The 22944-nt window shown below is 44.7% G+C and overlaps 1 protein-coding gene across 1 annotated transcript in view; it reads right to left on the bottom strand.

Moving 5' to 3' along the window:
* The window catches only part of LOC311149150 (uncharacterized protein), a gene marked incomplete at both ends in the record, with an annotated part of 190487 nt that overhangs the window by 157592 nt on the left and 9951 nt on the right, over positions 1-22944 (bottom strand). The window contains 8 exons of the mRNA XM_084186236.1: positions 18151-18201; positions 18313-18391; positions 18525-18677; positions 18965-19093; positions 19478-19548; positions 20865-21006; positions 21269-21378; positions 22017-22110. Coding sequence (XP_084042362.1) covers positions 18151-18201; positions 18313-18391; positions 18525-18677; positions 18965-19093; positions 19478-19548; positions 20865-21006; positions 21269-21378; positions 22017-22110 — 829 coding nt within the window. The remainder of the gene's footprint in view (positions 1-18150; positions 18202-18312; positions 18392-18524; positions 18678-18964; positions 19094-19477; positions 19549-20864; positions 21007-21268; positions 21379-22016; positions 22111-22944) is intronic.

The following is a 22944-nucleotide window of genomic DNA, read 5'->3' as shown; positions in this document are numbered from 1 at the left end:
AAAAGTTTGCCTTCTTGTCAGGACACTTGTCAACAATGACTGTTAATAACGAGGAGATTGCATTGCATATCAAACACTAGGCTAGAAGCTAGCTAAATAGTTTGTTGCTAGCAAACCTGACATTATGACAACCAAATTCAAAAATATCAGTTGCTGAAAACATCTGGTCAAACTATAAACATGTGGGAGCATTTGACAGCTTTAGCGGTGGAGGGGACTGGAGAAATTCATGTTCATCACTCACCCACCCCTCTCTCCCCCATAACACTACTCTCTGTGACTGATTGACCTTAGGGTTCGCTGCTGCCCTGTACCGTGGCTCTTAAGGGTCGCACACATGCACCAAATGTGGTTCTCCCTTTCGTCTACCAATCGTTCCGCACGCTGTTGATGTCTGACTGCAGACATTTTCGCGCAATTCTAAATGTAAAACGTGCAATGCCTCAGCATGAAACTGTTATTGGTGTGTCTGAGCCCTTCATTTTCTCAAATCACTTAGGTCATCAGATGCTCCAAAAAATATGTTTCTGCAAAAACAAATCAATAATTACTAGCTTGCCAAGTAAGTTTTTTCCTCAATAGGACCTGTGTTTACAAAGTATCCAATTTCAGTTTGTGTAGTTGTTGGTTGAGCCCTCTGTAACTTCATAGTAAGTACAGTCTGCGTGTGTAGGCGCTTATTGCGTCATGATTGCAAGGTGTCCCCATATCTTTTCCAACTGTCCCGTTATCTGGCTTTAATGTCCATTCTAGAAAGACCTTCTGGACAATCAGAAATGAGTATACAACAATGCTTGGTATAATATAGTTTAATGCAAATTTCAACTAGTATACCATTTTTATATGATTTTGGACAAACTACAGCAACATACTTTGTGTTTTATTCAAATAAGTAAAATGGTATAAAATGACCTGAGAATTTAATCAAGACACATTTCGGTAATGAGAATTTGGGGTGAAAATGTAAAAAAACTAAAAACTACACATCTTAGTCCTCAGAATGATAGTTGATTTTTGCAGATGCATCATGATTTTGTAACTCAATTTGCTAGACATGTTTAAAACTGGTTTCATGAGAATCAACCATTTAAATATTAATTAATAATAATAGTTTAAAACAATATATTAATACAATATTTAAAAAAATAATCAAAGGTTATTTCTCTCTCATTAATATTTAGGCTACATACAGTGCCTTTAGGAAGTATTCATACCCCTTGACTTATTCCACATTTTGTTGTATTACAGCCTGTATTCAAAATGGATTAAATAAATAAAAAATCTCACCATTCTACACACAATACCCCATAGTGACAAAGTGAAAACATGTTTTTAGAATTTGTTTCATATGTATTGAAAATGAAATACATAAATATCTAATTTACATAAGTATTTACACCTCTGAGTGAATACATGTTAGCATCACCTTTGGCAGCGATTACAGTTTTGAGTCTTTCTGGGTAAGTCTCTAAGAGCTTTCCACACCTGGATTGTATACCGAAAAAAAATATAAACACAAAATGCAACAATTTCAACGATTCTACTGAATTACAGTTCATTTCAGGAAATCAGTCAATTGAAATAAATTCATTAGGTGCTAATTTATGTATTTCACATGACTGGGCAGGGGCGCAGCAATGGGTGGGCCTGGGAGGGCATAGGCCAACCCACTTGGGAGCCAGGCCCACCCACTGGGGATCCAGTCCCAGCCAATCAGAATTAGTTTTTCCCCACAAAAGGGCTTTATTATAGACAGAAATACTCCTCAGTTTCATCAGCTGTCCAGGTGGCTGGTCTCAGACGATCCTGCAGGTGAAGAAGCCGGATGTGGAGTTCCTGGGCTTGCGTGGTTACACGTGGTCTGCATTTGTGAGGCCGGTTGGAAGTACTGACAAATTCTCTAAAACAACATTGGAGGTAGAGAAATGAACATTGAATTATCTGGCAACAGCTCAGGTGGACATTCCTGCAGTCAGCATGCCAATTGCAAGCTCCCTCAAAACTTGAGACATCTGTGGCATTGTGTTGTGTGACAATCATTGTTGTGACAGCCGAATATCCAGTTCACCCTGTTAGGGAATTGAATGCTGGAATGTGTACACACCACTGAGTGCACAAAACATTAGGAACATCTGGATGTGGGTACACAGACCTGTGATCAACTGCGGCCCCTCATGACGAGTTCAGATTTTTTGTGGCCCCCACCCCCATCAAAGTTGCCCATCCCTGTTTTAGATTGATCTCCAAAGGCCTGTAGAGAGAGACCTGCTGGTGGATACACACACACACACACACACACACACACACACACACACACACACACTTATGGTGAATGTTCTCTGAAGGAGAGCCAAGTGTGTAGCTGTGGGCAGTCATCTCACAGGGGAAACCAGCATATGTGTGCAGCTAAAGTGCATGGATAGATGTAGGCCTACTCCAAATGAGCCAATGAAAACCAATAGAGCCCAACATTACAACCCCCCCTCTGAGAGGAATAGTAATGCAATGAAAATAATGCAAGTGAATAAACGTCTTTGTGTGTGTGCATTTAAGTGCATGCGTGTGTGTGCGTGTGTGTGTGTGTGTGTGCGCACGTGTGTTTGTGTGTAATGTGTCCAGTGATCAAATCCTGTAACAGTGTGTTCCCGGATGCGGCCACAGATTCAGAAACCTTGGCAATAGTAAATCCTGCTGATTACCCTCTTCTCGGCAAACCCTCTGGCATACCAATCGTTTCCAGCAGCCTTGAGCATGAACAAACATCTGGTCAGTGACGTAAACTACCCAGTAAGGGCCAGGCACGGCAATATTGATACAGTGCTTTATTGATCTAGATCGACACATTCAGAACACATCTAAAGGACAGCAACATTGGCTTAACTTGGTTCAGATAAGCATTTTTTGTTGAGTGTTTCACCTGTTGTGTACTGCTTAGGGTTGGGGTCAATTAGGGCCTCCCGGGTGGCACAGTGGTCTAAGGCACTGCATTACAGTGCTAGCTGTACCACTAGGCTCTTTCATAGCCGGCCGCAACCGGGAGACCCATGGGGTGGTTCACAATTGGCCCAGCGCCATCCAGGGTAGGGGAGGGTTTGGCCGGCAGGGATGTTCTTGTCCCATCGCACACTAGTGACTTCTGTGGCAGTGCACGCTGACTCGGTCGCCAGGTGTATGGTGTTTCCTCCAGCACATTTGTGCGGCTGGCTTCCGGGTTAAGCGGGCACTCTTTCAAGAAGCAGTGCAGCTCGGTTGGGTTGTGTTTCGAAGGACGCACAACCTTTGCCTCTCCCGTGTCCATACGGGAGTTGCAGCAAAGGGTTGCTTTCATTTCAGGAAATTTAAGGTCCAAGGTCTTCCATTCAGGCTTCTTATCAAGCACTGAATGTGAAATATTCAGTCCCTTCAGAAAGTATTCACACCCCTAGACTTTTTCCACATTTTGTTTTGTTGTGTTACAGCCTGAATTTAAAATTGATTGTCACGCCCTGGCTCTGGGGACTCTTATATGTTGAGCCTGGGTGTGGATTTTCTATGTGTTATTTTCTATGTTTTGTTCTAGTTCATGTATTTCTATGTTGGCCAGGGTGGTTCCCAATCAGAGGCAGCTGTTGCTTGTTGTCTCTGATTGGGGACAATACTTAGGCAGCCTGTTTGGCACTGTTTATTGTGGGATCTTGTTCCGGAAGGTTTGTGTTTGTAACCTAGGACTTCACGTATCGTTTGTTTGTTGTGTTTGTTCGTGAGGTGTACTTAAATAAATAATGTACGCATATCACGCTGCGCCTTGGTCCACTTCATCTTATAACGATCGTGACAGAAGATCCCACCAAAAGAGGACCAAGCAGCGTTTCCAGGAGCAAACGCCGGAGGTTACGTTAGTAGATGTCCTCCTCGGTTGGGGGAAAATCACGGAGGAGGAGGCCGTCCGTTACCGGAGGGCGATGTATGAAAATGCCCAGGCAGGAGAGGAGAAACGGCGCCAACCTTGCCAACGACGGACACCCGAGAGGCAACCCCAATAATTTTTTTTGGGGGGGGCACACGGCGTGGACGACGGGGCAGCAGGAGGCAGCGACAGGGCGTATCTGCAGACTAGGAGAGGAGGCCACCAGGTTACGGGGGCTATTGGTCCAGAGGGAGCAGGAGTTAATTGGTCAGAGGGAGGAGCTACAGGAGGCGTTAAGGGAGAAGGAGAGTGTAGAGGCACGGCGAGAGGAACTGAGTAGGCAGCAGAGGGAGCGGAGGTTTATGAGGAAACCCAGTCCCGCTCCTCGCACCAAGCAAGTGGTGTGTGTCACCAGTCCGGTCCGGCCCGTTCCTGATCCCCGCACTAAGCCAGTGGTGCGTGTTCCCAGTACGGCTCGACCCATTCCTGCTTCCTGCACAAGGCCAGTGGTGTGTGTTCCCAGTACGGTCCGGCCCGTTCCTGCTCCCCACACTAAGTTAGTGGTGCGTGTTCCCAGTACGGCCGGACCCATTCCTGCTCCTCGCACTAAGCCAGTGGTGCGTGTTCCCAGTCCGGCCCGGCCCGTTCCTGCTCCCCGCACCAGGCTAGTGGTGCATATCCAAAGTCAGGCCCGGCCCGTTCCGGCTCCCCGCACCAAGCCAATGGTGCATGTTCCCAGTCCAGCCATGCCTGTTCCTGCTCCCCGCACCAAGCCAATGGTGCGTGTTCCCAGCCCGGTCCGGCCTGTTCCTGCTCTCCGCACCAAGCCAGTGGTGCGCGTCGCCAGCCCGGTCCGGCCTGTACCTGCTCCCCGCACCAAGCCAGTGGTGCGCGTCGCCAGCCCGGTCCGGCCTGTTCCTGCTCCCCGCACCAACCCAGTGGTGCGCGTCGTCAGCCCGGTCCGGCCCGTTCCTGCTCCCCGCACCAAGCTAGTGGTGCGCGTTGTCAGTCCGGCACGGTCCGTGCCTGTTCCACCGGTGCCTGGTCCGGCACCGGTCAGCTGCTCCACACCGGAGCCAGAGCAATCCGCTCCACCGATGTCCAGTCCAGCTCCGGCCAGCGGGGCCAGACCAGACCAGGGGCGCTACGGGGGGGTAGAGAGAGAGTGGTGGTCACGCCCGGAGCCGGATCCGCCTCCGAGGCGGAATGCCCACCCGGCCCCTACCCTCTTGTGTTTGGTTGCCGCGGTCGCAGTCCGCGCCTTTGGGGGGGGGGTACTGTCACGCCCTGGCTCTGGGGACTCTTATATATTGAGCCAGGGTGTGGATTTTCTATGTGTTATTTTCTATGTTTTGTTCTAGTTCATGTATTTCTATGTTGGCCAGGGTGGTTCCCAATCAGAGGCAGCTGTTGCTTGTTGTCTCTGATTGGGGACCATACTTAGGCAGCCTGTTTGGCATTGTTTATTGTGGGATCTTGTTCCGGAAGGTTTGTGTTTGTAACCTCAGACTTCACGTATCGTTTGTTTGTTGTGTTTGTTTGTGTGGTGTACTTAAATAAATAATGTACAAATGTCACGCTGCACCTTGGTCCACTTCATCTTATAACAATCGTGACATTGATTAAATGTTGCTTTTGTGTCACTGGCATACCCACAATACCTCATAATGTCAAAATTGAATTATGTTTTTAGAAATGTTGACAAATTAATACAAAATGAAAAGCTGAAATGTCTTCAGTCAATTAGTACTCTACCCCTTTGTTATGGCAGGACTAAATAAGTTCAGGAGTAAACATTTGCTTAACAAGTAACATAATATGTTTAATGGACTCTGTGTGCAATAATAGTGTTTAACATAATTTTTGAATGACTACCTCATCCCTGTACCCCACACATACAATTATCTGTAAGGTCCCTCAGTCAAGCAGGGAATTTCAAATACAGATTCAACCACAAAGACCAGGTTTTCCAATGCCTCACAAAGAAGGGCACCTATTAGCAGATGCTTAAAAATAAAAAATCTGACATTGAATATCCCTTTGAGAATGGTGAAGTTATTAATTCCACTTTGGATGGTGTATCAATACAACCAGTCGCTACAAAGATACAGGCATCCTTCCTAACTCAGTTGCCGGAGAGGAAGGAAACCGCACAGGGATTTCACCATGAGGTCAATGGTGACTTTAAAACAGTAACAGAGTTCAATGGCTCAGAAAACAGAGGATGGATCAACAACATTGTAGTTACTCCACAATACTAATTGACAGAGTGAAAAGAAGGAAGCCTGTACATAATACAAATATTCCAAAACATGCATCATGTTTGCAATAAGGCACTAAAGTAAACTGCAAAAAATGTGGCAAAGAAATTAACTTTACGTCCTGAATACAAAGTGTTATGTTTGGGGAAAACACTGAGTACCACTCATCATATTTTTAAGTATGGTGGTGGCTGCATCATGGGTATGCTTGTCATTAGCAAAGACTAGGGAGTTTTTTTTGTTGATAAAAATAAACGGAATAGTGCTAAGCACAGGCAAAATCCTAGAGGAAAACATGGTTCAGTCTGCTTTCCAACAGACACTGGGAGACAAATTCACATTTCAGCAGGTCAATAACCTGAAACACTGGGGTGGAAAAAGTACACTATTTTCATACTTGAGTAAAAGTAAAGAAACCTTAATAGGAAATGACATTGAATGTTCCTGTCACGATCGTTAAGAGAAGTGACGGACCAAGGCGCAGCATGATAAGCGTACATTATTTATTAAGTACACCACAACACGAACAAAAACAATAAACGATACGTGAAGTCCTAGGTTAAACACAAACCTTACGGATAAAGATCCCACACCCTAACAGTGCCAAACAGGCTGCCTAAGTATGGTCCCCAATCAGAGACAACGAGCTACAGCCGTCTCTGATTGGGAACCACCCTGGCCAACATAGACATAAACGATCTAGAACACAACACATAGAAAACTAAACAATAAAACCTACACACCCTGGCTCAACATTAAAGAGTCCCCAGAGCCAGGGCGTGACAGTACCCCCCCCCCCCCCCCCCCCCAAAGGTGCGGACTGCGACCGCGCCAACCAAACACAACAGGGGAGGGGCCGGGTGGGCATTGCGCGTGACCACCACTCTCCTTCTACCCCCCCGTAGCGCCCCTGGTCTGGTCTGGCCCCGCTGGCCGGAGCTGGACTAGACACCAGTGGAGCAGATTGCTCTGGCTCCGCAGTGGAATAGCTGAACGGTACCGGACCAGGCACCGGTGGAACAGGCACGGGCCGTGCCGGACTGACGACGTGCACCACTGTCTTGGTGCGGGGAGCAGGAACGGGCCGGACCGGGCTGACGACGCGCACCACTGGCTTGGTGCGGGGAGCAGGAACGGGCCGGACCGGGCTGACAACGCGCACCACTGGCTTGGTGCGAGGGACAGGAACAGGCCGGACTGGGCTGACGACGCGCACCACAGGCTTGGTGCGGGGAGCAGGAACAGGCCGGACCGGGCTGGCGACGCGCACCACTGGCTTGGTGCGGGGAGCAGGAACGGGCCGGACCGGGCTGGCGATGCGCACCACAGGCTTGGTGCGGGGAGCAGGTACGGGCCGGACCGGGCTGACGACGCTCACCACAGGCTTGGTGCGGGGAGCAGGAACGGGCCGGACCGGGCTGACGACGCGCACCACAGGCTTGGTGCGGGGGACAGGAACAGGCCGGACCGGGCTGGCGACGCGCACCACAGGCTTGGTGCGAGGGACAGGAACAGGCCGGACCGGGCTGGCGACGCGCACCACAGGCTTGGTGCGAGGGACAGGAACAGGCCGGGCTGGACTGTGGAGAAGGACTGGAGGTCTGGAGCGGAGAGCTGACACAACCCGTCCTGGCTGAATGCCTATTTCCACACAATCTGTGTGAGGCATCAGCACAGGACGTACAGGGCTGTGCACTCGTACTGGCACTACAGCACGTGGCACTGGCGCAGGATATCCGGGACCGAGGAGGTGTACTGGAGGCCACGAGCGTTGAGCCGGCACACTCCGTCCTGGCGGCATGCCCACCTTAGCACGACACGTGCGTGGTGCTAGCACAGGACGTACAGGACTGTGCCAGAACACTCGCGGCACAGTACGCAGCTCCGCATAACCCGGAATCTGCCCAGTCTCACGCTGCCTAGCCTGAGTACGGGGAGTTGGCTCTGCTCTACCTCTAGACTCCGCCAACCACCCTTCCAGCCCCCCAAACCTGGTGGCATCCTCTCCAAGATCGCTGATGCGCCCTGTAGCTGCCTCCAGCAGCCCCGTCGTCCACGCCGTGTGCCCTCCCCCAAAAATTACTTGGGGTTGCCTCTGGCGTGTCCGTCGTCGGCACGGTTGGCGCCGTTTCTCCTCTCCTGCCTGGGCCATTACTTTAGCCCATGGCCCTCTGCCCGCGAATATGTCCTCCCAAGACCACCATTGGCCCACCTGGGACATCGCCAACTCCTCCTGCTTGGCATGCTGCTTGGTCCTTTTATGGTGGGATCTTCTGTCACGATCGTTATGAGAAGTGACAGACCAAGGCGCAGCGTGATAAGCGTACATTATTTATTAAGTACACCACAACACGAACAAAAACAATAAATGATACGTGAAGTCCTAGGTTAAACACAAACCTTACGGATCAAGATCCCTCACCCTAACAGTGCCAAACAGGCTGCCTAAGTATGGTCCCCAATCAGAGACAACGAGCTACAGCCGTCTCTGATTGGGAACCACCCTGGCCAACATAGACATAAACGATCTAGAACACAACACATAGAAAACTAAACAATAAAACCTACACACCCTGGCTCAACATTAAAGAGTCCCCAGAGCCAGGGCGTGACAGTTCCTGAGTGGATGGATTAGTTACAGTTTTGACTTAAATCGGCTTGAAAATCTATGCCAAGACAACCAACATCTTTATCCTCCCTGTAGGGACATTTATTTTGCAGCACCGACAAATCACGAGACCCTTTCTGCATCCCAATTGGCATCTTATGGGCGTATGGGTGATTCTACAGAAGTGTTGCAAATTGGGGGTTGTAAAAAAAGTATCCTATTTTTCACAATCTTTCAGCACACGTCTTACAATATATGTCAGATAGACATATCTACTACTCACACACTTTGCTTGTATTGTATATTTGAAATATTTACCTGAATTCCTTACCACCCCACTAAATACTGACGATAGGTTACATCACTTCATTCTGTATCAGAAAGTAGGCTGGCCCTCTCTTAAGTCTTGTAGATCAATGTAGATGTTTTTGTTTATAAGGCCCTCTTGTGCAAGCTTCCTTTATACCTTACCTAATTGTTAAATTGCAGACATAGGAGACACCAGACCTGATCACAGGGAAGGCTAACTCTGGAGATCCCTTCAATCTCCACTGAGTTAAGTAGATCTGCTTTTAGTTTTTTTGCACCTTACATGTGGAATGATCTCCAAAGCACTCAAACATGTGAGGAATTTGGGACCCTAGGGCAGGGGTATTCAACTCTAATCCTACAAGGTCCAGAACCTGCTGGTTTTCTGTTAAACCTGATAATTAATTGCATCCACCTGGTGTCCCAGGTCTAAATCAGTCCCTGATTAGAGGGGAACAATGAAAAAAGCAGTGGAACTGGCTTTGACGTCCAGAGTTGAGTTTGAGGGCTCTAGGGCATTTCAGATGGCTGTTAGCGGATCTTTTTACTGAAGAAGAATGTGTTAGTTTTTTATGATTGATTGTGTTTAGCTTTTTGTGTATTGTTGTGTATGTTAACGTGCATATTCATTAATGTGTAGTTTGATGTGTATTGTATCTTGAACAAAAATATAAACACAACATGCAACAATTTCAACGATTTTAACTGAGTTGCAATTCATATAAGAAAATCAGTCAATTGAAATTAATTCATTAGGCCCTCATCTATGGATTTCACATGATTGGGCAGGGGCAAAGCTGGGGATCCCACTGGGGATCCAGGCCCAGCCAATCAGAATGAGTTTTTCCCCACAAAAGGGCTTTATTACAGACAGAAATACTCCTTAGTTTCATCAGCTGTCCGGGTAGCTGGTCTCAGATGATCCCGCAGGTGAAGAAGCCGGATGTGAAGGTCCTGGGCTGGCATGGTTACACGTGGTCTGCGGTTGTGAGGCTGGTTGGAAGTACTGCCAAATTCTCTAAAACAACATTGGAGGTAGATACATGAACATTCAATTATCTGGCAACAGCTCAGGTGGACATTCCTGCAGTCAGCATGCCAATTGCACGCTTCCTCAAAACTTGAGACATCTGTGGCATTGTGTTGTGTGACAAAACTGCACATTTTAGAATGGTATTTTATTGTCCCCAGTACAAGGTGCACCTGTGTAATGATCATGCTGTTCAGCTTCTTGACCTGACAGGTGGATGGATTATCTTGGCAAGGGATAAATGCTCACTAACAGGGATGTAAACAAATTTGTGCACAAAATTTGAGAGAAATAAGCTTTTTGTGTGTATGGAACATGAAACATGGGAACCGCACTTTACATGCGTTTATATTTTTGTTCAGTATATTTTGACCAGAATTGTTGTGATATACAGGGCTTTTCTGAAAAAGAGACCTTGGTCTCAGCTGTGAAAATAAAGGTTAAATAAATGTTTGAAAAGATTCACAACCGAAACATAGATAACAAGTTGCAATGAATAATCTTCTATTACAGATGAGAATATTAATTTTAGTCATCTTAAATATTCCCATTATGCTGGGACAAAGGCATATATCAATTTAATGGAACATTTGGGGAGACAGAAAATATCTTATGGGGCAATCTAAAAAACGGAGCAAATATCATATTCCTTTATTTTTCAGAGTAAAATCTGACCTTGTCTGAAAACATCTATTCCCACAGTTAGTCGGTGTCTCAGTCTGTGTTCAAAATTACAACCTATTTAGTGCACTGCTCTAGTCAAAAGTAGTGCACTACATAGGGAATACGGTGCTACAGTATATAGGACCTCAGTCTGTCGGCAATATTATGAAAGCGCTCACTCTGACTTCCCCAAGTGCATTGCACAGCGTGATGACCGATAAAATTCCATTACACTTAAATGTAAATCCTGTCTCATTGGCCTTCCAAATAAAAACCACCTTTGTGGGGTCCTGAGAACCACAGAGGCTGTCCATCCACCCTTCCCGATAAAAGAGAAAAGCTTAGAGCCATTCATTTTCCTGTGGTTTGATCTATTCATCTCACCTCCTACCTGTGTGTGTCTCGCTGTGTGTGTCTAGGTATGTGAGTCTCACTTTGTGTGTGTCTTGCTGTGTAGAAGAAGAGGAGAGAAGCCATTGTGTGTGTGTGTGTGTGTGTGTGTGTGTGTGTGTGTGTGTGTGTGTGTGTGTGTGTGTGTGTGTGTGTGTGTGTGTGTGTGTGTGTGTGTGTGTGTGTGTGTGTGTGTGTGTGTGTGTTTGTAACTGTGTTTGTAACTGTGTTGGCCACCCAAGTCTTCAGGCAGATCCTCCTCCTAACCTCCCTCAGCTGCTAAAATACCTACAACCCTCACCTCATATCAGACATATGATAAACTACCACTTATACTGTCATTTTCCGCTCAAATCAATTCATGCTAACTTTAATGAACAAAATATCAATAGTTCTAGTGCTAAATATTCTACACTAGAGGGGGTGCTGCTATTGGTAATGACATGTGACAAGCACGTCCATGTTCTGTGGTGGTCTCTTTCTGTCTCCTTCTGAGAGAATCCCCATGCTCTCTGTTTGTTGTGTTAAGCTCCAGCATGTCCAGCTGGTTTTGATTCCACTCCCTAAGATCGCAGAATAAAAGAGTGTGTGTGTGTGTGTGTGTGTGTGTGTGTGTGTGTGTGTGTGTGTGTGTGTGTGTGTGTGTGTGTGTGTGTGTGTGTGTGTGTGTGTGTGTGTGTGTGTGTGTGTGTGTGTGTGTGTGTGCGTGCGTGGAGGTAGGATCTCTTTTTCTCTCTGGTCTCAAATTGAGTTTCTCACCGATTTGGCATTGGGCCCCTGACTAGTGCTGGAGGCCCCGGGCGGTGGGTGTGGGTGTTCTGGGCGGCTGTCACACAGATATCCAGTAAGCCCTGTCATCTACAGCCTCAGACTCCTGAGGGCCAAGAAGAGAGGAGAGGAGAGGGGAGGGGAGTAGCACTAGATACGTGCTGTACTTACTGTAATGCGTAATATCCCACTGGGCACACCACATCATTTCAACATGGAAATGTGGGTCATATTTGGTTGAGACATTGATCAGTGAGATTTCATGTTTTATTTTTTGTCACATACACCGGATAGGTGCAGTAAAATGTGTTGTTTTACAGGGTCAGCCATAGTAGTACGGCGCCCCTTGAGCAAGCCACTTAACCCTAATTTGCTCAAGGGGCGCCGTACTGCACATCGATACATTTTTCACCTTTTTATTCACCCACTAAAAAGACAGCCAGAAGTTTGTTGAATTTTTGGTTTAGTTGTCATCAACATGTGTTATCACTGCGCTTTCAACCAATAAACTTGGATTTGATTTGGATTTGATTTAAAAGCTCAACAACGGCCTAGATCAGATCAAGAGTTGACATGCGATAGCCGACACCCGCATAGCTGGTGCTTTGGTGGTGTCGGAGGTGTAACAGCTGTCAAATCAGAGCGGCTGCTCGTCTGGTCATTGTCACAAAGCCACACCCGCCCCAATCCCAGCCACTCGTGTTAGAAGTTCAGAATGAGAAAGTGTAGGCTACATAGAAATAATGACGCTCAAATTGAAAATCAGTAAACAAAATAGTGAGGATTTCTATCATCCTAATCGAGGTGTAGATTACATCTCACATTCCAGTGTTCCAACTTGTAAACAAGGCTGTATGGGCTTTCTCTTAATGTGACTCTGTGCAGCCAGTGGCAATGTCCGCTTTAGGTATAATGCCAGGAGCCACTTGTGGATTTGACAGCTCTAATGCAGTTCCACCTCAGACACCGTCAAATCAACCGCTAAACGGGTGTCGGCAAGCACGGATCTGATAGAATCTAGCCCAAGGTTCAAATGGGAATACAATATCAGATATTTTGTGTTTATACAACAATGTAATGTGTTATCGCTGTACTTCATCTAATAGCACAACAAAACCTGGATTGCAGTTGAGATTACAGTAAAAGTACATAGTGCAAGTGATCAATGCTGTTCGAGATTCTGTGCATATTATTATAGCAATTGTGCAGATCTCCACAGACCTGCAACTTTTGCGTGCTATCTTGAACATGCATACTTTCTATGATTACATAAGAATACATTATAGTTACAGTAACCTCAAAATGTGGATGTGTTACTAATTTTAAGGTTGAATAAATACTGTTACATTAGTTTGCAAGATAGCCTTAATTTTAGGCTACTCGGCAGTGGACAGGCTCTCTGGCTCTCTCTCTCTCTCTCTCTCTCTCTCTCTCTCTCTCTCTCTCTCTCTCTCTCTCTCTCTCTCTCTCTACAGGATCAAAACACCCCCATCCATCCCGCCATCCCACCATCCCTTCAGGGTTTATTTGTTCAGGTGAGCGTAGTGAAGTGAATATATTGGCTTCTCAGTTGGAGGGCCTAATTACGTCTCGAACCTGCTGCTTTCATCTTGCTCTGCAGGACATGGCGTATCCCGCCGCCGCATCGCTCAGGGCCTAGTTTTAAGGTAAATACCTGGAGGCAAGGCACAAGGAGCACTAGCAGCACACCCATGTCAAAAAGTCAGGTCCTGTGGTCAGATCATGTACTGTAGGCCTAATAGAACGTTTTAGTCTAGCCACCGTCTCCCTTTTGTCCTATCTGACCAAACTCGGTCCTGGGGCCCCCTCGGGTGCACGTTTTGGTTTTTGCCCTAGCACTACACAGCTGTTTCAAATAACCATCTTATCATCAAGCTTTGATTATTTGAACCAGCTGTGTAGTGCTTGGGCAAAAAACAAAACGTGCCCCCAAGGGGGGCCCCAGGACCGAGTTTGGAAACCCTTCCCTAGGCTACTTTATGTTTCACAATGATTATGTCTGTGGGGTGAGTAAAAAAAAGAAGGTGAATCTAAACAGGCATTGAAGAAGTAGTGTTAATGTTTTTGTTATAGCCCACTATCCAGAGAATATGTCCATGTGTTCTCTCTATATTTAGGCAACTTGTCCTACTTTAGCCTATGTCTTGTCTTCAAAAATAAATATAAAATACCAGAAATATGGTGTTGATTCACCAGGGACTATCAAAGCAATATGATATGGACCTTAAACAAATCAAGCACAAGCCGCACTGCTTGAATTATGGGGCTACCTCAGTCGGTATGAGGGTTGACCGTTGCCGTCCAATACTGCTCTCTCGTGGCCACTATCAGACATAAACATAGATGCAGTCTCCAAATTATCACTGATTGATAAGCCCTGTAGAACAGGGATTCCGCGGGCCTACAAAAGGGGGGACATTTGGTTGTGAATTAGCAGTTTTTCTCTTGTCACTCAATTAGCTCATGTCAGCAAAACATTTATAGATTGGTAAATTAGTCTAGCGGCCAGCTATCTACACTTGGTCAAATTACTTATGGTTACTTATAATCATGGTCGAATTACCGACCATTGATTTTGTTACTCACTCTCACTCAGATATCCTATTAAAAACTACAAACATTTCCCTCAACCCTATGGCAAAATTTGCAGAATTGCAGGTAATTAACTCTAAAACTGTTTTTTTTCTATGCTTTTAAGAGGAGGATTCTCAAATGTTTTGCTCGCAAGGTGGGAGAAACACCATTTCGCGTATGGCCCCAAAAATATTTTTTGGGGCCCCCACCCCCATCAAAGTTGCCTATCCCTGCTGTAGAAAATAGGATGATTCTACTGCCTCACGATTTTCCATAACCTATTTCAATTAGTTTTCTAAATAATGTCAGGATTTTTATTTTTTTATCTTTCTACATTTCTATCTAGTATTATATTTAATCATGACAGGAAAACAAACTCGGAAAAACAAATCACAATTCACAACACTTTTCCACTTTGAAAGGGTATAAGGAGAACAACTGATATCATGGAAGGCAGATCTGACCAAGAAATAATCAGACAATCAATCAATTAATATCTAACCAATTCGAGGCAATAGTACAGACGAATATTTTATTTGATTTAGATCTACAGTAGAATTACTCAAAGACTTCAACTTTAACCAGTAGAACACAAATACATAAATAAACCTTTGTTTTATGTGTTTTATTATCTCCTGGATCTTATATACTATAATATACCCTTCTCATGGACACTAAGCCTTGCGTTTCAAGTAAAAATCAGGTGAGGAACCAAGATAACTCATGAACATAAGTTCTAACTTCGTAGCCTGGTCCCAGATCAATTTGTGCTCTTGCCAACTTCATTGCTGTCAGTGTCGAGCTAATTTAATTGACATGACAATGAGTGACAAGAAGTTGGCGTAATAGCACAAACAGACTGGCACTGGTTGAATTTCCACGTAATTTCAACCCCAAAAACCTATGTGATGATGTTGAATCAACACGTAAAATAGGGGGAAGAACAAAAATATAAACGCAACATGCAACAATTTCAACGATTTGACTGATTTACAGTTCATATAGGGAAATCAGTCAATTGAAATAAATAAATAAATAAATAAGGCCCTAATCTATTAATTTCAGATGACTGGGCAGGGGCGCAGCCATGGGTGGGCCTGGGAGGGCATAGGCCCGCCCACTGGGGAGCCAGGCCCTGCCAATCAGAATTTGTTTTTCCCCACAAAAGGGCATTATTACAGACAGATACTCCTTAGTTTCATCAGCTGTCCGGGTGGCTGTTCTCAGACGATCTCACAGGTGAAGAAGCCGGATGTGGAGGTCCTGGGCTGTCGTGGTTACACGTGGTCTGCGTTTGTGAGGCCGGTTGGACATACTGCCAAATTCTCTAAAATGACATTGAAGGTGCTTATGGTAGAGAAATGTACATTCAGTTCTCTGGCAACAGCTCTGGTGGACATTCCTGCAGTCAGCATGCCAATTGCACGCTCCCTCAAAACTTGAGACATCTGTGGCCTTGTGTTGTGTGACAAAACTGCACATTTTAGAGTGGCCTTTTATTGTCCCTAGCACAATGTGCACCTGTGTAATAATCAGGGGTGCAACTTTGGTTTTAGAAGTGGGGGGGACATAATAATTATTATTATTTGATTTTATTCTTTCAGTCGGATAAACACGCCAAACAGCCTACCTGACCGCTTGGAGGCGTCCGCATGGTCATAAAGCACGCCGTTGACTCGTTTTGTATCACATTCCAATGATGAAACTGGGGGGGACAAAAAATGCAATTTCAGAATGTCGGGGGTACATGTCCCCCCCGTAATGATCACGCTGTTTAATCAGCTTCTTGACATGCCACACCTGTCAGGTGGATGGATTCTCTTGGCAATGAAGAAATGCTCACTAACAGGGATGTAAACAAATTTGTGCACAACATTTTAGAGAAATAAGCTTTTTGGAAAATGTCTGAGATCTTTTATTTCAGCTCATGAAACATGGGACCAACACTTTACATGTTGCATTTATTTTTTTGTTCAGTATAAGTGGATATACATCATCATCGAAAGGGCATTTCGTATTTTTTTCACCCAACTTTTAACCTAAATCTTTTAACCTAAGAAATTATTTAATTCACGTTAGTTGACAACTCAACCAAATGTAAATCAAAACTAGACGTTGAACTGACATCTGTGTCCAGTGGGTGGCTACTAACTTCAGTGATAAACATGAATTATTCAATCATATAGGTAGTGTTCTGTTGATCAGTATTATGCCTTCATGGAAGGTGAGAGGGCTACTCCAAATGGCCAAAGCGAAGCAGGGTCAAAGGTCAAGCCAACAGCATGCAGGCACAGAGGTGGTTTTACAGTAAAGAGGAGAAAGTAATGTTAGCAGCAATGGGAAGAGCAAATACTAAGGAATAATCTCTTAATTTTCCAATTTCCATCAATGAATACGACAATCTTCAATGGGGCAAATAAAGAAGAGAAGGACATCATTGTCAAATGTAAAGAAAAAAAATGCACTCCTAACTCTAGAAACTATGCTAGGAAAATACCAGGAAAATAAATACTCCCCGCACCAGACTTCTAATTCAAAACCTCTCAAATAAATAAAAAGCAAGACTTGGTAAACTAGACCTATGATAAGGTATTTCACATCCACAGTATGCTGAAAATGTTCATAAATAATATGATGGGGGTTCTGTTTGTATTTAATAGTGATGCTTATAACATGTGACTGTGCAGAATACCTTTATAAATGTTTTGTGTAATTAATAAAGGTAGCCATCATATTAACACATACGTTCCTTTATCAAATAATGTAGAGTTTTAGGTTGCACCACATTGCACCACATTAATTGCAATATGATAAATAGTACATTAATACTGGATAAAATTTCAACTGGGGGAAAGGGGCACTCCACCATTGCACTCCACACCTCATCTTTCATTCAGCAGGATGATGCCTACTGGGTTCGAGGGGCTGTGCATGATGTCCTCTCAGACTAGAAGGCCTCCTCCTAACCCTCAGCCTAGAGGCTGCACATGTCAGCTCTGTCCCAACTGGGTTCTCTCAGTTACCCAACTGAAGCTAGGACAGCAATACACTGGCCCATAAGGGACATTCAGCTGTTGAACAAACAGTTGTTGGCCACCCCACCTGCAATCCCCTCCTCCCTTGTCATGGTGAAGGTCCCTTCGTTTTGTGCGTGCAGGACCGTAGGACTGCATGGTTTACTGTGCCACTGTGTATGTTGTTAGCTGGGTTGTAAGCTGAGTGTCTTTGGTGATGTTGTGGCCAGAGTAACAGAGTGGGAGTGGGCTCCTGCCGGCCTCACACTCTCACATCTGTGGCGAGAGCTATAGCGAGCCGCGGTGCTAAGCTAACGGATGCGAGGCAGCACAGAGAGTAGTAATCGAGTAGCCATACAGGTACAGCAGTGTTGGTCCAGTGTTGGGCCCTGCCCCTGGCCCCAGTGTCATCACTAGGCACCGGTCCGTGTCATCATAAGGCGCCCACAGGGTCTTGGGAGCCATTTTGGAGGGGAGACTCATTCTGTATGGGGGACTAAACCAATAGAAAAGAAAGACAGAATAAGACTCCAATGTTTGGCACCTACAGCATATTTGTGAATATAGATGAATGGAAAGTCAATAAGGTTTGTGAGCTAGTTGGCTGGGTGGTTTTGAGGGCTTACCTGTCTAGATTTTCGGGGAGGGTGAGGGTGTGTTGAGTGGCACTTATTTTTCTGTAAGAAAAGTTACAGTATATTAACCATGTTAGTGAATTGTGATATAAATGGGTTAAAAGCATCATACCAAACAAATCTCACGGTTGGAAAGTGCTATGTGGGTTCTACCTTCTGATGCAGGCGGTAGTGAAGATTACGGTCCGACAGCCAGGAATGTTTCAGTGACTGTGAGGCACTCATCCTCCAACTAGGGAACACACCCACAAACAAACATGCATTATTGAAACACACACTATCACAGCGATACACAGGTCTACAACTGAATAATAATACAACCTTAGAGAACACACACACACAAAGTAACACACAGTAACTTTCACCTATTGCTCTTGACCAGCAGGCGTGTGATGAAGTCTTTGGCCTCCTCAGAGATGTCTGTAAACTCCTCCTCCTCAAAGTTCCACTGACAGGCCAGGATGTTGTTCAGAGTCTCATTGTCATCGTCACCCAGGAATGGAGACAGACCAGTCAGCCTGGAGGCACAGCGAGAGAGGTGAGACACAGTGATGACTGTGAGGATAAGTGATCCAAAAAGCTCTGACAAAAGGCTAGGAGGCTGAAACGTTAGCTATTAATACCATGCATGCCCCGTTGTGCGGGAGCTGGTTTCCTTTGAATAGTGTTATTTAGGGGACAGCACATTGAGTTAGAACCATGTCGCTGTAGTGTATTTTTGATGTCACCCATCCACATCTTAGGGTAGGTAGCTTGTGTACTGAATGTGAGTATGATAATGTAAATGTTGTTTATGAGGACTCACAGCATGTATGTGATGACCCCCAGACTCCACATGTCCGTAGGGAATGAAACAAATTCATAGTTGATGACTTCCGGAGCTAGGAATTCCGGCGTTCCAAAATTAATCCTCAATTTTTCCCTGGGCTTATACCTGAGACAGGGATAGAGGAGGGAATGAGGAGAGAAGAGTGGTAAGAACGTGTAGAGAATGAACCTAAAGAGAGACAGAGAAATAGACCATATATACAGTACCAGTCAAATGTTTCGACACACCTACTCGTTCAAGGGTTTTTCTTTATTTTTACTATTTTCTACATTGTATAATACTAGTGAAGACATCAGAACTATGAAATAACACATATGGAATCATGTAGTAACCAAAAAAGTGTTAAACAAATCAACATATATTTTATAATTGAGATTCTTCAAAGTAGCCACCCTTTGCCTTGATAACAGCTTTGCACAAAAATAAAAACCCTTAAATGAGTAGTTGTGTCGAAAATGTTGTATGGTACTGTATATATTTGTATCTTACCTTCTTGCAAGCCCAAAGTCAATTATTTTGATCTTGTTTGTAGCTCTGCTCACACACAGAATGTTCTCCGGCTAGGAAAGAACACAAAAGAGTGAAACAAAGAAACTAGCTACCTATTCTAAGACGATGACAGAAAGGTGGTAATACAGGCAAGGTAATCAAGAAAGAGAAATAGGCAGAGGAGAAAATGGGAAAGAGATGGATCCTCAAAAAGTTATTCAGCTGCACCATCGAGAGCATCCTTACCGGTTGCATCACCTCCTGGTAAGGCAACTGCTCGGCATCTGACTGTAAGGCGCTACAGAGGTTAGTGCGTACGGCCCAGTACATCACTGGGGCCAAGCTTCCGACCATCCAGGACTTATATACTAGACGGTGTCAGAGGAAGGCCCAAAAAATTGTCAAAGACTCCAGTCACCCAACTCATAGATTATTTTCTCTGCTACCGCACAGCAAGCAGTACCGGAGCGCCAAGTCTAGGTCCAAAAGGCTCCTTAACAGCTTCTAACCCCAATCCATAAGACTGCTGAACAATTAATCAAATGGCCACCCTGACTATTTACACTGGGTTGGTGTGAGGTGTGACCCAGGTGCGGTGCAGGATATACAGTAGGCAGTAGGCATAGATGGTGAAACAAAGATCTTTACTGGTGGTCCCGAAGCCAGAATACAAAATAACAGACTTATCACGATAAAAGAAAGGCGGAGCAAATAAGTCTCCAAAAACCGGCTGACAGCCAAAATACGAAATACTACCAATGACTGAAACAAATAACGAAACAGGGAGAACACTTCTCAAGTACCTGTATATAGGTCTCCGATCAGACACTGATTAGTACTGCTGAGCATAGAGAAACTAGTAGAGAAAACTGAGCAAGGGAACACAGGGAAGTGAGGGCATAAATACACAGGTGAACAGGTAGACACAGGTGACACCAATAGGATGATGATTAGTCCAGACTGTGAGAAAGGAGGTGCCTAAGGTTGTCGGAGGATGACACCTAGTGGGTCGCTCCGGAACTCTAACCCCCTCCTGTAACAGTCCCCCCCCCCCCCCCCCTTTGTTTTTACACTGCTGCTACTCGCTGTTTATTATCTATGCATAGTCACTTTATCCCTACCTACATGTAAAAATTACCTCAACTAACCTGTACCCCCGCACATTGACTCGGTACTGGTACCCCCTGTATATAGCCTCGTTATTGTTATTTTATTGTTTTTTATGTTTATTTTGTAAATCTTTTCTTAACTCTATTTCTTGAACTGCATTGTTGGTTAAGGGCTCGTAAGTAAGCATTTCACGGTAAGGTTGTATTCGGCGCATGTGACAAATAGAATTTGATTGGATTTGAATAACAAATGAAGACCTAGAGAGTGAGTCATATACCTTGAGGTCTAGATGTAAGATGTACATCTTGTGCATGTACTGTAGTCCCTCACAGATCTGTCGGATGAACAGCACCGTGTCTAGCTCTGTCAGGTTGTAGTTCTCATCTATGATCCGGTCAAACAGCTCCCCACCATCCACACTGTATAGAAGTGAGAAATACAGTCACACACATTCTAGGTGGAAGGGCGGAGAGAGATACCATCACACACAGGAATATGGAGAGGTGAGATATGGTGTAGCGCAAAGAGGAGAAATACACACACTTTAGATACTTTATTTGAATCGTCAAAAGGATTCAAACATTTCGAAGGCCACAGACGCAAACTCATGAATACACACACACATATACATATATATACCTGTATATACACAGAGAGAAAGAGAGAGAGAGGGGGACCCACTATTCCATGACGAGGATGATGTCGTGGCGTGACTCGAAGGCAGCGTAGAGCTGGATCAGGTTGGCATGATTCAGCTGGTTCATCACCTGGATCTCATTCTTCACCACGTCCTGGGAAACAGGCCAATACATTAAACATTAGATCGACAGACACACAGACAGACACACAGACACACAGACACACAACCCCAGCGTGGTCCGTTATTGAGACCTACAGTACCACACAGAAACCTGAGCCAGTTACGGCTTTGACCCTGGTTTTGGTAGGCTAACTACACTTTATGAATATCTAAAATGATAACGTAATCATTCAGCTATGCACTGCCACAGACATCTGACGGCTATCTCATCTCACATGTCACACTAAGCTGAGATGAGACTGACTGACATATTGCCACATGTGCCGTGGGTATTAGGGTGATTAAGCTATATCTATTTAAAAATGTTATTCTATTCTTTATGGCGTTGTGCTATGATAAAATATCCATCCATCTTCATGGTGGGGACATTGGACACATACTGTACAACTGATATCAATGGCTTCTTTCCAAATGGCACCATATTCCCTATGTAGAGCATTACTTTTGACCAGGGCCCTAATCAAAAGTAGTGCACTAGGTAGTGAATAGGGTGTCATTTGGGACACACACATTCTACAAGGCATATGCTATCAATGTCTGAAATGTATACCTGGGAGGCCTATTTTAAAGTATATATTTCAGGTCTAATATTTAGATCAAGGTCTTTACCTTCTCTTTCTGGCTCTTGGCTTTGATAATCTTGGCAGCCAACTTCAGTCCAGAAGAGTTCTCTACGCATTTATGGACTTGTCCAAAACGTCCCCTATGAACCCAAAGTCACATACAGAGAAACACATTCATAAACAGTGATGCTTCGGGACACCCTGTTCTTTTTGTCTAGGCTAAGCTAAGGATAGTACAGTAATAACTTTATAGTAATGTTTCCTTTTCTATATCAGGCTTTTGGGGTTGTCATTATAGGGCGTAGGCATGACAAACGCTCTCTCTCTCTGTAATGACGTCAATCAGTAATATGAATTATGTGTCACTATTGCAGCTATCTGGGAGATGTGTTAGCGTGCAGAGCAGTAATACAGTAATCAACAGATACAGAGCCTGGGTTTAACACTTTCTGGTTGGCTGGTTGCTTCAGAGACACCTGTCACACACACACACACACACAGTGGTGTAAAGTACTTAAGTAAAAATTGTTCAAAGTACAACTTGGGTTGTTTTTTTGGTGTATCTGTACTTTACTATTATATTTTGGACTACTTTTACTTTTACTTCGCCACATTCTTAAAGAAAAAAATTAACTTTATACTCCGTACATTTTCCCTGACACCGAAAGGTACTCGTTACATTTTAAACGCTTAGCAGGACAGGAAAATTGTCAAATTCACGCACTTATCAAGAGAACATCCTGGTCATCCCTACTGCCTCTGATCTGGTGGACTCACTAAATTATGTCTGCATGTTGGAGTGTGCCTCTGGCTATCCGTTATTTTTAAAAACAAAAAAATTGTGACGTCTGGCTTGCTTAATATAAGGAATTTAAAATGATTTATACTTTTACTTTTGATTCTTAAGTATATTTTAAACCAAATAATTGTATACTTTTACTCAAGTAGTTTACTGGGTGACTTTCACTTTTACT

Source organism: Coregonus lavaretus (assembly GCF_964263955.1).
Source record: "Coregonus lavaretus genome assembly, chromosome: 21".
Classification (NCBI taxonomy): Eukaryota; Metazoa; Chordata; class Actinopteri; order Salmoniformes; family Salmonidae; genus Coregonus; species Coregonus lavaretus.
The sequence above is the reverse complement of the archived record's forward strand: the minus strand, read 5'-3'. Positions and strand labels throughout refer to the sequence as shown.